This window comes from Vicugna pacos, chromosome X (genome assembly GCF_048564905.1).
Source record: "Vicugna pacos chromosome X, VicPac4, whole genome shotgun sequence".
Classification (NCBI taxonomy): Eukaryota; Metazoa; Chordata; class Mammalia; order Artiodactyla; family Camelidae; genus Vicugna; species Vicugna pacos.
Genome location: NC_133023.1, coordinates 43,052,358 through 43,069,689, shown reverse-complemented (window position 1 = coordinate 43,069,689; position 17,332 = coordinate 43,052,358). Strand labels below are relative to the sequence as shown.

Here is a 17,332-nt window from a genome sequence, read left to right as displayed (position 1 = left end):
GTTGCTTTAAATGCCAAGTGTGTGAAGTCTCTCACAGCTCCAATAACTATGAATGATCATTGTCTGTGGGCCTCCAGGGAGCTAAGGACATAGACTGAACTGATGTAGTTGTTTTTTCCCCTCTCCCTCTCTTTCTAGAACATTCTCGGTGCCTGCAACAGTAAGGCATATTCAATTCATGGAATTCAATGCAAATATTCATCAATGAATGCTTATTTACTTAATTAGTGGATTTCCCATCTCGGGGAATGGACCCCACCATCTAGCCACCTACCCAAGCCAGAATTCTAGGAATCTTAGACTCTTCCCTATCCTTTACCCACTACTCATAAAAATCCATGACCAAACCCTATGGATTTATCTCTTTGGTAACTCTTGTCTTTGTTCCCTGGCCTCTCCATCCTCTCAGCCAGTGCCTTTGTTCAGACCTCTTCAACCACAGGTTGCTGCAGTTACCCCCTAACTGGTATCCATACCTCTTGTCTCTTACCATCTGAGCCAGTCAGTATCAAACCAATTAATGTCCCTCTCTGGCTGATAATCCTGAAGTGTCTTTCAAGATGAAGGTGCAAATTTCTTAATATTGTTTTTGAGACCCTTCAAAATGATCTGGCCTACTTTCTTCCCCGCCCCCCCCCAGTTTTATTGAGAAATAATTGACATATATCACTGTATAAGTTTAATGTATACAGCACGATGGTTTGATTTACATATACTGTGAAGTGATTACCACAATAGATTTAGTTAACATCCATCATCTCAGATAGATACAATAAGAAAAGAGAATAAAAAGTCTCCTTGTGATGAGAACTCTTGGGATTTACTCTCTTAACAACTTTCCCATATACCATGCATCAGTGTTAACTATAGTCATCATGTTGTACATTACATCCCTAGTACTTACTTATAACTGGAAGTTTGTACCTTTTGATCACCTTTCTCCAGTTCCCCCTCCCTCCACCCCCTACTTCTGATAACCACAAATCTGATCTCTTTTTCCATGAGTTTTGTGAAGGGTTTTTTTTTAATCACTATATTCCACATATAAATGAGACCATATAGTATGTCTGTCTCTGACTTCTGTTGCTCAGCATAATACCTTCAAGGTCCATCCATGTTGTTGGAGGTGGTAGGATTTCCTCACTTTTTGTGGCTGAATAATGTTCCATGGTATATGTGCACCACATCTTCTTAATCCAGTCATCTGTTGATGGATGCTTAGGTTGTTTCCATGTCTTGGATGTTGTAAATAACACTGAAATGAACATGGAGGTGCAGATATCTCTTCAAGTTAGTGTTTTCTTTCCTTTGGATATAGTATTCCCAGAAGTAGAATTGCTGGATCATATGATAGTTCTATTTTTAATTTTTTTGAGAAACCTCCGTACTATTTTCCGTAGTCTGGCCTACTTTATAATCTTGCTTCCTGTCACTGCAAACTTGCTTAGCTCCAGCACTGTAGAACCTGGTATATCATACTAAACTCCAAACTTCCATGCCTTTACACATACTGTTCCCTCAATCTAGAAAATCTCTTCTTCACCTTTTGTCTGATTGATTTCTACAGGCCTTTTGAAACTCAGCTCCTGCTGACTTTGTTTTCAGGGTGCCTTCCTCACTCTTCCAATAATAGCCCTGTCTGTGCTCTCATAGCACCCTGGGCTTTCTTCTGTCTCAGCACTTAACATACTATCCTGTCATTGTTGATATATGTGCCAGTCTCCTCTACTGCCTGGACTGTAAGTAACCAAAGGCAGACATTCTTTTACTTTATTCCACTGGAATTGCCAAAACCTAGCTAGGGTCTGGCCCATGATAGGTTCTTAGCTTAAATGTTTGTGAGATGGGTAAATGAGCTTTTATGGCTTAGTAATGATGCTTTTCTCTTCTAGGTACATGGTTCAGTGGCCTGGTGGCCGAATCCTGCATCGCCATGAGCTAGATACCTTCCTTGCACAGGCAGTATCTACCCAGCTTTATGAACCAGATCAACTTCAAGAACTCAAGGTGATATGATCTAGCCTCATTTAAATTCTTTCTTTTATGAGCTCATAGCTTTATTTAGGGTTTTCTTTTCCTGTAGCTGTGAAGAAGAGTAAGTTCTGCAGGTAAATGTTCGATGTACTTTAGCGAAATATTTATGTCTATTGATAAAACCAAGAGGTACCTGCAACACTGTCCACATACTGATGGGTGAGAATGGATAGAAAAGATGGATACTGTGCAAGGCAAATAAGTCATGACCCATAGACCACAGGAAGATTTCCATATCTTGCAAAAGACATTACGGGGAACTTATCCTGGTGTTCCCTGTTTGTCTCTGAATAAATGTCCACCCTCCTCTTTTTTTAAAATTGAAGTATAGTCGATTTATAATGTTAGTTTCAGGTGTCCAACATAGTGATTCAGTATTTTTTCAGATTTTATTCTGCAAATAGGTTATTACAAGGTAACAGGTATAATTCCCTGCGCTACTGTCCCTTTTTAATAATACTTATTGATTATTAGAAGGAAGTCTAGAAAAACATAAGGAAGAAAGTAAATCCACATATAACTGAAGGCAGTAGAACATAGTAGGTTGGAGAGCAAGCTCTGCAGCCAGGCTGCCTTGAGTTAGAATCTGAACTTCATTACCTCCTAGCTGTGTGTCCTTGGGCAGGTTGCTTAACCTCTGTAGCTTCAGTTTCCTTACTTCTAGGATTATGAGGCTATTAAATAAAATAATCCATTAAAAACACTTACAGCAGTATCTTGCATATTTTAAGTACACAGTACTCAGTAAATATTAGGTATTAATGCAAGACATTCTTCTTCCAACCTCGGTAGCCATGATCCTTTGAGGCCCTAGTATAAACTGGAAGAAGGATCAAGACTTACAAAATCTTAATTTAAGAGACGTCAACTGAGGAAAAGATGAAAACAGTATTAGACAAACAGTGTTCATTCCTTTTTACAGTAAATGTATTATTGCTTGGTACTAGAGCAGGTACTTACTCCAGACCACTCCTAGGAGGGGACCTGCAAGTACTTCCCCTTTTCCTGTTAAAGCCATCTAACATGCCAGCTTGAGATAACCACCAACTGTGAACATTTTGATGGTTTCTTCCAGTCTTTTCTCATGCATTTTCTACATGGTTGAGATATTGTTTATGTAATTATATATGGCATTTTTAAACTTAACATAGCACGTATTTTCTGTGCCTTAAAAAATTTTAGTAAATATTTTATATGGATATATCATTGAATTAATCTAATGTTGGCCATTTGGTTTCATTTTCCTCTATTATATGTCATGTTAAAGTTAACATCTTTATGCATAGAGCTTTATTCACATCTCTGCTTCCTTAGAATCGATTGCTAAAAGTAGAATTTCTGAGTCAAATGTGAACATTTTTAAGGTTGTTGATACATATTACTTAATTGTAATATACATTACTCATTAGTTTTATATGAGTGTGCCCATTTATTTCACTACTTTCTCATCAGCTTTGGGTGTTTTATTGGTCTTCAGTTTTTTTAATTTTTTTCTAATTTGACAGGCAAAAACATGCTATGTCAAATTGGTGTCTTTTTAAAGTTTTATAGCTGATGTCTTTTTTTTTTATTTTTTGGAAATAATGAGTATCTTCCAAACCGTCTCAGGGCAGGAAACCGATAGAAGCTGCTCATGCACCCACATGTCTGTATTGAAAGGCAGCATGTTCTGATTTAACTGGAATAATCAGCAAAACAGGAATAAGAGCAAATGTAACCAATAACAGTAAATCCTTAATGGCCATTTTTCCTCCGTGGTGATTTCAGATTGAGAAGCTGGATGCTCGCGGGATCCAGCTTGCTGCCCTCTTCATGAGTGGGGTCGACACAGCTCTGTTTGCCAATGACGCCTGTGGCCAGCCAGTCCCTTGGGAACACTGCTGCCCCTGGATTTACTTCGATGGCAAGCTGTTCCAGAGCAAGCTAATTAAAGCAGGCCGGGAGCGAGTATCCCTGGTTGAGCTCTGTGATGGCCAGGTACCAGCGTGTCAGGCAACTGCTAAGACCATCTCTGATCCGCTGTAGGGATGAATGGGCAGAGAGGGGAAAAGGAACAGACGTTGGGGAGGAAGGTAGCAGAAGTGGGAGAATGTACCTGACCCTAACCTGGCTTGCTCAAGGATAGTCCTAAAGGCCCACAGTCTGATATGTCCACGTTACAAAATTGTATGTTGGGAAGAGTTTTTTTTTTAATGAGCTTCAAGTTTTCACATTTTTTTTTCTCCAAGTATTTCTTCCCCATGGAATATTCAAGTATACATTGGGCCCTGCCCTCACTTCTTAGAATTTCATTTCCCTTATTTACAAAAACTGTAAGTCATTTTTGTAAGTGATAATATTTTTTGTAAAATAACTATTTTGGAACTAAAAGAAGGTAGTAAAGCAGATGACAGTAAAAGCAGGGTTTTTTGTTTTGTTTTGTTTTTTTGCAATAAAACCTTGGGAAAGATGAGGGAAGAAGGCAAGGGAAAGGAACCCTTATTTACTCCTTTGTCCATTTTGGGGAGTAAGCTGAGAGACTAGAGCAAGGGTCAGCAAACTACAAAAAAAAATCCAAACATTGGAATTTTTATTCCAATAAATCTTTACTGGAACATAGCCACATTCATTCATTTACATATTGTCCATGACTGCTTTCACACTACAATGGCAGAGTCACATAGTTGTGACTGAGACAATCTGACCTACAAAGACTCTGGCCCTTTTCAGAACAAGTTTGCTGACCTCTGGACTAGAGGCATGGACTTATCCCAGACAGAGGCCATGGTCTCTGATTCTGGGTGTGTGGGAGAAGGTTAAAGCATTTGTATGTGTCAAATTTTGTTCTCTCTTTTACCTAATTCTGCTATCTCCCCCTTAAAAAGTAACCTAGCCTATTGCTGGACATGTAACAGGCCATTAATAGATACTTGTTGTTCTATTTGTTTTCCTTGACCTAGTTACTGTGCCTCACAAGGTCTCAGTCAGAACCAGTATAATGGTAGTTTGGTGTCATGCAAAGAGTGGGGGCTTTGGGGCCAGGCAGGCTTTCCTGAGTATGTGGCCTTGAGCCATTTAATTCCGGACCACAATTCCTTTCATGGGAATAGACTTGTAAGACTGTATCTAGACTGTCTGGTACTGTGCCTAAAACATAGCTGGAGTTCAAAAAATGGCAACTGCTATGATTATTCTCTTCCTCATCTGAAGGCTGACCTGGCAACCAAAGTGGAAAAGATGAGACAGAGTATCCTTGAAGGAGTCAGCATGAACCATCCACCGCCTTCTGCTCTACTTCCATCACCTACTTTTGTGCCGCCCATGGTGCCCTCTCTCTACCCTGTTTCACTTTATTCCCGAGCCATGGGCCCAATGCCACCTCCCCACCAAGGAAGGAGCCGGGGGTTTGCAGGTCAGTACCTAAGAATGAGGTATTTGTCAACCTCAGTCTATTTCATAATAACCCAGCCAGTAATTACTGCCAGTTATGGAATCAGCAGTTTCATGTTTATCTTATCTCACTTACCTTCTGTGCTATGTGGTGGTAGTTTGAAGAGGAGCTTATTGAGATGGAGGGCTGTAGCCTGGGGAAGAAAGTCCATGACTTCCCAGATCACTCTCCACAGAGGTGATTGGTCCCTAAAAACTTGACCCTCACCACCCAAACTCATGAAGTAACTACCACAGAAAACAGGAGCCACTTTGTGACTTTCGAAAATTGTGTTTCATGTGAACTGGATCTTCATGGTTCCTGGTTGGCTCACCCACTCCCCATAGGCAGATGTACACAGGCACTTGCAAGAAAAGTGATGGGAGGCAAGTGAATGACGGGTGTAAGCAGGTAACCATAGCTTGATGCACCCATTTCCATTCTGAGAGTAGACCTGATACATTTCCAGAAGTGTGGAGAGAAGTAAGTCACAGTCCATGCCCTCCAGTGGACTGCATGTTTAGTGAGGAAAACAAATATGCATATTTACATGTATACACACACACACCCCTATATATATAGATTATGGTGCTATTTGAACTGTGGCTTAATGATGAACAGACAGTCGTGCTTAGGTAGCTCAGATACTGATCCTGATACTTCAAACAACCTGTGCCCTGCTGAAACAGGATATTTTAATGGGGACATGTTAACACAAAATGTTGAGATTCTGTGATCAAGTGAGAGTGTCATTGCTATGGTTGAAGTGTTTGTTGTGTATTGCCTGTACACATTAAAACAATAAAGCTGGAAGTTGAAGTTTGTCTTAAATTTAGAGTCACAAAATTCAGTATGGATGTTTAGCTCAAGGCCGTGCTTAGATGAGCAGTGTGAACATCTGCTGTGTTCAGTCAGGTTCTGATCAAGTCTTACCAACCAGGGAGCCAGCCATTCTTTCCGTCCTTTGAAGGCATCTTTACAGATGACTACTCTCATTTTTTGCATGTTGATGATTTTATCATGTCTCAGAAGACAGTCTTTTTTTTTGCTGAATAATAACACGCTTTTATTTTACCAAATGCTCTCGCGTCTCATTGGATCACCTTCTCTGATTTGACACCATGGCCTGTGAGCTTTCCTCAAGGCCCTCCTGCAGAAATGTAAACACGTTTCCTGTCTCAGGATACTCAAATGACTGTGGGTTCTATCATAGTACATACTGAAAACCTCTAAATCGTCTCTAGTGAGAGTGAGACTTCAGTCTGGATTTCTAACTGCTCGTAAGACATTTGTACTTGGATATAGTGTTTCAAGAGATGGCCCTTTCAGTTTGTCTTGAAAGTTGAGTTGAGAAACTTTCCTCATTCTTTACTTTGTATCATTATTACCTTTCTCGTTCCCGTTGTTGTTGCCACTGAAGACCAGACCCACATCACCTTAAAGCCCGGTGACTAGGTGTCCTCCTATTTGTTTTCATGGCCTCCAGTTATTTAACCCCTTCAGATCCTTCCTGCCAAGTCCTGTGATGGGCACACAGTAGGTGTCCCATATATGTAATTAAATACTGTTAAAGACCTCATCCATCGAGTAAGTATATAAGGCTGGATGAGTAATTCAGAAATATTAATGTCATCTTCTAATCACTTCCATAGCCCTTTAGGCGTCGCACTATTTACTTTTTATCATCATATCACCTCTCCGTGAAAAGGTAGGTCGGAGGGCATCATTCTACAGACAAATCAACTAAGGTCCCTAGGTTAACAGGCCTTAAGGTGCTGGTAGAAAGATTTGGAGAGCACACCCAGCACCTGGCTCTTATATCAGAACTAGGGGGCTGTCAACCGCCCCCACACAATCTAGTTTCCGATACTTACTCTTAAATTTAAGGGCGCATAACAATCACCTAAGGCTCACCCCTGTTTTTCCGATTCGGTAGGTCCAGGCGGGCCGGCGAGTCCATATTTCAAACGACCCCCCGCCCCACGGTGATGCAGGCGCCCTGGGGGCTGCGCCCTGAAAGGCAGCTCAAAATCGGCTGACTTCACAAACGGCCTCCCGCCGTCTACCCCCGGCAGCCACCAATGCCCAGGCTCCGGGCGGACCCATCTCTGCCCCCATCCACCTGCCCCACCCAACAGGCCCGTGTCGACTGCAGGCGGACTTCGGTCGGATGTAGACCCGGGAGCTGAAGTGCGACGGCCAGCCACTACCTGTCTTCCACTTTGGCCAGCCACAGACACCCTCAGAAGACAGTCTTAATGAAGGCCAGGTTCTCAGGAGGTCCTCTCCATTGCCCCAGCTCCCAGTGATGCTTAGTTTCCAGTTACTGGTGGTTCATGAGGAGCCTCCTGCCTCCTGAAAGGCCACAATCAGATCACCAAATGCATGTCTTTCTTGCCCTCTTAGGATTAACTAGCACCCTAGTTCCCTTAGGCTCCCACTTGTATATAAATGAAAGGCTCTTTGCTAACAGTCTGCTAAATAAGTGAAGGGTTATTCACATTTGGGTTTTTTCCATAAACTAAAATTAAACATTTACTGGAATTCTGTATTCTGTGAAGGCTTCCTTTTGTGCCAAATTACAAAGCTGTACTGTGCTTGTGAGCTCACACACAGAGCTGGAATTTCTGTTTTAAGGAGCTGTCATGCTATCTCATCTTAAATTGGTTCTGGTTTTCAACTATTGCTATTCTTGCTTTTTAATTGTAAATTATTGTTTCATTTAGTTTGATTATTTTCAGTTTCATTTGCTTGTTTGGCTAATCCTCCAGTGTGTAGTGACATGTATTAGAATCAGAGGTGGTTTTGGCCTATAATTTTCCAGTAGCTAGATTTTAAGACTGCATTCTCTCAGCAAATATTGAATACCTACTGTGTACCAGGCTCTGTGGTTGAAAAATGAATCAGGCATACCCCACTTGCTACACCGGATGTGTGCAGATCTTCACCCCCTCTCCCAAACTTTGCTTCCACCGTGACCCTTCATTGTTATCAGAGTCTTTTTATCATAGAGAAGTGAAAATAAGCAGAGTAGGTGGGCTCTAGATCTTTTGTTCCACTTCTTATCTTACCTCGCACTTCCTCTCTTTCCAGGTCTCCATCCAATCCCACCCCAAGGAGGAAAACTGGAGATTGCGGGGATGGTTGTGGGCCAGTGGGCTGGCAGCAGATCCTCCAGGGGCCGAGGCTCCTTTGGCATGCAAGTGGTTTCTGTCGGTGGGCCGGGGAAGGGGTATGTATTTGAATAGTTCGGTATAAGCTAGTGTCAGTCAAGGTGCTCTTGGGAAAATGCCCAGCTATTGAATCTTTCTGTTAAGGTAAGAGGCATTAACCATCTTTCCATTTTTAAAGCCAGTTCTCAGTTTAGTTTGGCAAACAGAATAAATGCTCTGCCTTGATGAAAAAGTTTTTGTCCCAGAGGAGGACATAGGACACAGAACAATTCAACATAACATAGAAATGGCAGAGATAGAAGTTTACACACAGAAGGTACCACAGAGGAGGGGCATCTAACTTAAGAGGGTCAAACTTCCTAGAGGAGGTGAGTAGTTAACTAAGTGAAAATGGAGGTACGTGTTCCTCATAATTACTCTTTCCCCTACTTTCTAAAGGCATGGAAAAGAACAGACTGGTAGAGGAGCCAAAGGACATAAAAAAGGAAGTAAACAAGTAAGTACCTTTTTGAGATTAGCTTTGGTTTGCTACCTCTTGTCTTTTTTAGCTAAATTGCAAGAGATCAGATCAGACATGGAAACCTGGGAGCATTCATAGCTTCTCTCAGCGTTTTGATTTCTCCGCCTGCCCTCTGGCAGTCTAGTGAGGGTTAACCTGCCCAGGCTGTTCCCACAGGCTTGCAGAGTATCATCCGTTTCCCTGAGTGAGGCCACAAGCTAGAAACCAGGTACTGTGTCCTGGTGACCACACCTAGCATAGGATGTGCTACATGCAGCCATAAAGGGACCAAAGTGAAGTTAACAGTGGGGTTGCCAACAGCATGTCTGAGGTCCTGAGGGATGACAAGATATGCTTTAGAAAACTGGACTTTTGCCTTTGCTGATATTGGGAGGGGAGGAGGCATTGCCATTCTGCTTATTCTTAATAGTTCAGAATGGTCTTAAACTCACTGGTCTTGATTAAACACATGCCCCCCTCCAATATGAAAGCCTATTCTTGTAGTGATCCAAAATCTTGTACTGAACTCAGGCTGCTGGGCTCCTAATAATATAGCAGCTACCACTACTTGACTGCTTACTTTCTCCTTATCCTCTACTAGACATTTTACATGCAATTTCTAGTCCTCACAAGGGTCACTGGCTAGACCATACTGCAAGGCAATTATGTCGTCAGTCCTCAATCCCCGCTCAGCTCTCCTGTAGCCAGCCCTCACTGCATCCATGTTAAGTCCCACTGTCTAATGTTTTCTCAAAGAATACAAATTTGCTTTAATGTTATTTTGAGCCCAAAAGGAAACTAGAATGGTAAATCCCCCACACAGAGCATTTTGTAGCATACTCCAAAGCCAGAAAGCAATGATTTAGGATTTTAAGCTTCTCAGCTTTTTCCAGAAGCTGCTCAGTAAGGTAAAAAGGATCGCACTTAGAAGGAAAACCAGTCACTCAGATAGTTTCCCATAAGGTAGTAATGCCTTGGTGACCTCACCATGATTTGGGGTCTGATCATTAGGCATACAGTCTGAAACCTGAATTTTTGGTACAATAAGAATGGATCCATCTTTCAGTGGTTGATTCAGGTTAACCAAGAACACAGTAATAGCTATATGCATATAGCTAAAGGAGTCGGGGAGGGGAGAAGAAGGGAGGGAGTGAATGATAAAGTACTGATTTACAGTGAGAAGAAGTAATTATCGCAATATATTGTACACTTTTCTCTAGTCACTCTTTTAAATATATGTGAGGTATTTATTATTCCCATTTTAAAGAGGAGAAAACTGAGGCTCAGAGGGGTGAAGCATCTTGCCAAAAATTATCAAGTCAGGATCCAAGTCAGCATTCCAGCCTGAGCAGACTGATTCCAAAGCCCTGTGCTGTGCGAATTCCAGTACAGTATAACAACTCTAATTGCAAGATTCAGACCTAGGCCTGGCTGACTCTGCTATGCATGCTCTTAACTATGCCTACCAGAGCTTTCTCTCTCTAAGAACAAGCTGCAGGGGAGGCCACGGTATGGGGTTTGCCTGGGGGCATGGAATCAAAACAGTAACATTAGCTAACATTTTTTGAGTTCTTACAGTGTGGCATGCAACATATTCTAAGTGCTTTCCTGGAGTGTATCAGTGAATCCCCATGGGAACCTTGAAACAGATACTATTAGTGTTTGTAGTTTACAGATGAGCAAACTAAGGGAAAACAAGGGATGGTAGATGGTCTTAAGTTTCTCTTAGCTAAGATTGCTGGGGGGCACTGTTACCTACTCTGGAGGTAGCCTGGCCAAGGAAATCCTCACGTTTTTGTTTTTGGCTAAAGCATCTTCCCTGGACAGAGCTGCTGCTGATTGCCTTGCTAACTCTCCTTTTTCTGTCCAGTCGCCCTTTCTCCAGAGTCTGAAATAATTAATTATCCCTGCTTCTTAAGTCTTCTTACATTATAGTCCTGTCTTGTTGAGATAATTCCCAGGTCACCAGAATTTTGGGCATTCTCAAATTCTTCAGTCACTTATTTGTTACCTTTTGATTTCTTTGTTGACTCCTTTAGGTGGCTAAGTCCATCTATTACAAATTTCATCTTATTTCAGGTTCTTGAGCAAGACTTCACAATTGCCCCCGTATTGTACAGGTTTTGGAGCCAGATGATCTAGCCTTGAATCTGGCCCTGCCAGTTACCAGTTCTGTGACCATGGGCAAGTTCCTTAACCTCTCTGTGCTCTATAGTTTCCTCATGTATAAAATATAGACTTGGTATCTTATGAGTAGATTATTAGAATTAGAGTTCTTATGAGTATTAAAGGAGATGATACATGTACTTAACCCAGAACCTGGAACATGGGAAATACTCAATAAAAATTAATAGTTACTGTTTGTAATTGACCACAAATTCAACAGGTATTCGATTTCCATTATGTATGCTGTGTTAGTGGAAAGAACAATGTCTTTGAAGTCAAACAGACTTGGATACAAGTCTAAGCATGCAAGGGACCTAGAGCAAGTCATTTTACTTTTTTGAGCCTCGTCTGTCTTATCTATAAAACCCAACATCAGAGTACCTGGCATACCCAACCACTTAGTAATCATCAGAAACTGTTATTATTCCTAACAATATTCATTGAGAGCTAGCACCACACTGCGAGGTAATGCAGTTCATGTCATTAGCATTTCAAGAGCAGTCATATTTTTGAAATGAAAAGAAAAACAGGTGATTGTTTATAGTTATGGAAGATGCTGTGGAATATTGCACAGAGATCTTATGGCTTGGTTTTTTTCCCTTCCATTTACATGTCCAGTTTCAGCATTGGACAGTGTTGCTTGGAAGTTAAGAGAATACACTTTAGAGGATGACTGACCTGGAGTGGAATCCTGGCCCCACCACTTTCTAGCTGTGTCTCCTTGAGCAAGTTACTTTAATCTTTCTGAGCCTCAGTTTCCTCATATAAATGGGCCATCATAATATCTACCATTTAGGGTCCCTTTTAGCATTTGAAAAAATATATTGTAAAGTTTTGTAAACGGCAGCTGTGTCATTATCGTGTTGTCGTCATTGCCATTGGATTTGAGTCAGATCTATTTGTTGTCACCTTGAATTCTCAGGGCAGTATCAGAGTGGGCTAGGTGTGAACAAGCTGTGGGCTTTCTGGTATTTTTGAAGAACTGAAGCAGCTTCCACAGGCTAGCTTATGATCATGCTTGGGAAGGATTGGCCAGTTTGGGCCTATCATGTCTATTAAATATCTCTGTTTTTGGCAGAGCACTTCAGATGGAGTTTCTAAATCCCTGGAGCCTCATCAGAGTCGGTCCCGCTCACAGATAAATGGAAACGATGGCACATTGATCAAGGAAGAGAAGAATGATCACCTTCTGGCTCCATCACAGTGTGCCTTATCCAGAGACAGCAGCGTGTGTAACAATGGTAACCGCTACTTCCCCGGGAAGAATGGCGAGAAGAGCCGCTTACGAGAGCAAAAGCTGGGAACGGTAGCACAGCAGAAAGAGGAATAACGAGCAGAAGATGGCTTCATCAGATCAGGAAAATGGGAAAACCTACACTTTTCTGATTTGAGGCCCAAGTTAGAGGAGGACATAAAACGCTTACCCTAGTTTTATTCAGGATTTTGATGGGGTGTTCTACCGTAGCCATCTTTCCCCCTTCCCTGTGTCTTTTCGGGGCTTCCAGACTCAGCGGTCTGCTTCTGGGGAAGCTCTGGTCAAAGATGAATGGCAACGAGACTAGTTCCTATTCTCAAATTGAATATATAGTGCCAATATTCTCGTTACCTCCCCTGAGAGTCTCGTAAGGCAGTGACTATCAGAAATCGGGTGTTATCATGTAAGACCCCTTAGAAAAGTTCCAGCTTTGATTTTCTGAGTCTTTATCATGATGCTCAAGACCCACGGGGTGGTGGAGACTGCTGTCTATGGCTTCCTAACTTGCTTTTTCTTTATGAAGTAGGAGGGCCTTCGTAGAATCAGTATCCACATTCTTCTAACTCTTTCTCCCCACTCACCTGTGCCAGGATGTTGCACCATTGCCTCTAGCTCTGGCCTGACAATCAGATAGGTAGATGTTTTCAGGGAAGTGAGGTAGTATTGGTTATTTTATGTTATTTTATTTTATTTTATGTTGTTAATTTTATACACTTAAAAAACAAACTACCAATGGCCTTTGTACTGGGGGATTCAAGTGAGTCGGAAAAGTACTGGGCAGATTTTTCCTGCCTCTGAACTCATACATTGTTTGTAAAATAGAAGATGTGGTGCAGTTCACCCACTCCCTGCTGCCCACACCCTGAAAGAGTGGGAATCAATGTAATGAAATCGAGTATGAAAGGGAACTCAAAAGACTGTGTGTGCTTACGTGTGTGTATGTGTGTATGTGGGTGTGTGTGTGGGTGTGTGTATGGGTGTTTGGGTGGATGTATATATGAATGTGTGTATCTATATGCATACACATACCCTTTATATAAAGAGACAGATCTATTTATCTATACGTATTTTATATATAGAAAAATATACATGTATGTGTGTATACATAAATATAAATATATATATTTTACGTATATATATATTTATAAACATGCACACACATACATACATACATGGTGATGTCCCAGAAGATTTACTGAATTTCCCAGAAATGCTTCCACTGCTATGGAGTGGTAGGTTTCAAAAGACCATATTTTAAAATCCTTACTAAGTCACAGCCCATCCAAATTATAAGATGGGCTTCTCTAAAGCAGACAAAAAGTACTTTCCAGAGATCGCCTGTTCAGAACAACAAACAGTTGGGTTGTCACAAACTTAATCTTGAACGGAGTCCTCACATCCCATATGGTAAAAACAGGAGGTTGGAATGGGATTGGGAAGAGTCGGGCATTTCCTGATGAAGGAGCAGCCTGGCTGGGAGAGAGAAAGGGGATGGGAGGTGATTAGCAGGGCTTGCAGCCAATGTGGAGGAAATCTCATCTGCAACTCCAGGCGCAAACTGGCCTCAGGGTAGAATCGATTGCAATGAATCCCTGAAGGAGAGAGGACTAGCATTGGAAACATGGGGTAGGGAAGTGTGAGGAAATTGACAATTTGATTTTACACGCCTAGATTGTTTCATTTGTTCATTGACATTTTGACTACTGGATCTTTTCATTTGCTTTGCAAGGAAGACTTCAGGGGACTCTGGCCCGGGCCTTAGAGGTATTCTGTAAAAGGTTCCCAGCTCCCCAGGTGAGGCCAGAATCTGCCCAGGATAAAGAAGCTGTTCCTCCTTGCCGGAGGTACTCTTGAGACAACCTTGCATTTCCAGTTTCCCTCCTCAGCAACCTATGTATGAGGGATGGGAAGATGGCTTGCAACAGATTAGCATTGTGTCTTCATTCAGGAATTGAGGCTTCCAGCCTCCTACACCTCCTTTTGGGCTTTGTTATATTCTTGCCCAAGAAGTACCATTTCTACAGGAATACAACTGACTAGACTCATAGCAGGGTTCTCTCTCTTTTTGAAAAACCCCATGCACCTTAACCCAGAGCAGGTCCTTGGTGATTTTTTTTTCCCAGACAACCAGAGGGCTGTTTGCTCGCTACCCATTTACAATGAGTGTATCATCAAGAGAGATTGAAAACAGCCTCAGACTGTTTTATCCTGGTCTGGCCCAGTTTAAGAGAACCCACAATTTGCAGGAGGAGGGAGCTCTAGAATGCCTCTCCCCCTGCCCAGACACTTCTTACATAAACCAAAGCAGGATGACAAGACTGCATACCCAGCCGGATATAACCAAGAACAAGGTGTACGAAAGCCTCAATGGAATTGGCTCCCCTAATTTGGTTCCCTCCTCTTCTCTTAACCTGCCCAGCCTTTCACATCTTGAAGGTTAGCACTTCTATATCCAGTAAGAGAGGGATTTAGTCGTGAACTTAGGTGGCTTGGAAATTTCTTTCTGCAGCCACAGAGGGAGGAATCCTTTGGAGCTCTAAGAATAACCAGAATCACTGAGCTGTGTTAAATTAAATCATGTATCTATCTATTTCCATTTGCTAATAGGAAGTACTTGGAGTTACATGAAAGGTATTGTCTTCAGTTGCTGTTTCTGTGCATCTTGAATCTATCAGACACAATCAGATGACAGTATTGTTAACTCTCACAGCATTAAGAAGATTTCTTATTTTGTAGGCATTCACTGTGAGAAGTAAACTTGTTGCTTTGACAGGGATGATTCCAGTTTGCCAAAAGGCCTGCTTTCTCCCTTCCACACACCTCCACTTTCTCCTAGCCTGGCCCAGGATGAAACGAGTGGCTCACTTCCAACTTTGATTTTTATTTGGATTCAGCATGTTGGGTTGGGAAGGTTAAGGAAAGAGCCATGAAGGGCCATATTCCTATATTTTAATTCACCTGCCAAAACATACTACTTAGAAGCCAGAAAGACTAAGGTTTATTACTGGAAGATTAACTTTTTCTAATCGGAAACTTAACTTTTTCTAATTTCTTTCAAATTAGGGAAGATTAGTCTGATTTTTGCTGTGAGTACCACTTGAAGAGATTGTCATCCTTCACTTGAGGTTCAAATTCTGACTATGATGTGGCCTCTCTTGAACAAAATCATGTAGGGACCCCCAGAAATGACCCCTTTACCTTGTGGGGCCACAAGCAAAAGCACCCTGGATGTATATAGCCACTGGTTCCCAAGGACTTGCAGTTCTTGATTTCTGCCGGTGTGTCTTAGGGTCAGCCTATAACTCCCACCCTTATTCAGTGGCCAGTCTAGTCTGGACCAGGCCTGACAAACTTCTGCTCTCTTATATCATTTTCATTCTGAGCCAGTAGGACTTCAGATAGACTTTAAAGCCCAAGACATGACACTTGCTTTGGCTAGTGACATTTGATTTTTGTCTCCATCCTGATTTTCTGGCATTGTTGGCCAAGTCACATTAACTTTTTTTTTTAATCACTGACAAAAACCGCCAGATAAGGCATTAGGGAGGGTGATTAAGGAGGGAGGTGGGGGGAGGAAGGCTTCTGTAGGGTAGAAAGTATGTGGAAGTAACTGGTTATAGTGATCCAGTCCACTGGAACCTTAGAAGGCTCCTGTGGGCATGTCAGTGCTACTCTTTCTGCCTCTAAGACACCCCCCCCTACTTTGAAATGACAATACAAGTAGACCACAGTTTAAAGTAGTTAGTGTAATTCTACTAAGGTTTAATCATTATACTTGTTCATTTCCTGATGCATATTTCCTAAATATGCTTGGGGGTTGGTGGGGGTGGGGGTGGGGGGTGGGTAAGTCTTCACTGTTTCACTGTGTGTCACCCTATATTTTTCCCTCTCTTGTGACTTTGGCATCTTTTATTTGACTTTCCATTTTCTTTTCCCTTGGCTTATTGCAGTAGTCTGCTGGTGCAGGTAGAGCTCAGTGCACCTCTTCCCCTATTACTGCTAATTATCTTCAGTATTGTCAGAGGTTATTTTGATGTTCTAAGAAGATAACTTCATTTTTTACACAAAAAAAACATCTTTTCCGAGTTAAAAGCGAAACAATACCCCCTGTGCTAGGGTGCCCATTGCAGCTTTTGACATTGCCCTTGTACTTTTATAGATGCTCTTTTTGTCCGTGTTGGTAGTAACTAATGACTAGTGAATTTTCATGTGAATGAAACAAAATAAATATTTCAGACTTTTTTAATCTCTCATAACCCTGCCAAATCTGATGACTTCATTTTAGTTACTTCCCAGAAGACACTTCCCTTCCCACCTTTTATTTTATTCTATTCTATTTTTAGAATAACATACTAGGTAAAGAAACTTTAACTGCAGAGTCAATAATTTTTAGTGCTCCCTGGTAAATGATGTTGCTGACAAAAGTAATAAATTCTTTCATTGTTTTTTCCTGTGTTAATATCTCTTCTGTGCTCTTGACAGTGTGTTTAGTGGATGGATAATATGTGTTTCTCTTCCAAATCCCCTGCCTTTTTGGCCCACCTCACCACAAAAGCTCCATAGTTTATTAATGTAAGTTTGAATGGATGCTTCTTAGGGGAAACTGCAGGAGTTAACGAAATCATGTTTCAGAAAGGAATGAAAATGTCTCAGGAGTTGTTCTGTGATGGAAATTGGTCTGTTGTTCTGTTAATGCTGATGGAAAGAAACTTACAGTGCTTAATAAAAGTCTATTCTTTTAGTTAAAAAAATTGTGAAATAATTTGGGGTGTGTGAAGTTTAATTTCTTCTCCCAT

At 41.5% G+C, this 17,332-nt stretch overlaps 1 protein-coding gene across 2 annotated transcripts in view; it reads left to right on the top strand.

Moving 5' to 3' along the window:
- FAM120C (family with sequence similarity 120 member C) overlaps window positions 1-16,334 on the top strand; it is a 97,525-nt gene extending 81,191 nt beyond the window's left edge. Inside the window, exons 11-16 of one of the 2 annotated variants that reach the window (XM_031671122.2) lie at window positions 1,893-2,007; window positions 3,802-4,011; window positions 5,224-5,425; window positions 8,537-8,675; window positions 9,055-9,112; window positions 12,360-16,334. In XM_031671122.2, coding sequence (XP_031526982.1) covers window positions 1,893-2,007; window positions 3,802-4,011; window positions 5,224-5,425; window positions 8,537-8,675; window positions 9,055-9,112; window positions 12,360-12,611 — 976 coding nt within the window. In that variant the 3' untranslated portion in view covers window positions 12,612-16,334. The remainder of the gene's footprint in view (window positions 1-1,892; window positions 2,008-3,801; window positions 4,012-5,223; window positions 5,426-8,536; window positions 8,676-9,054; window positions 9,113-12,359) is intronic. The other variant, XM_031671126.2, reaches the window with a different exon arrangement.
- Window positions 16,335-17,332: the final 998 nt, after the last annotated feature.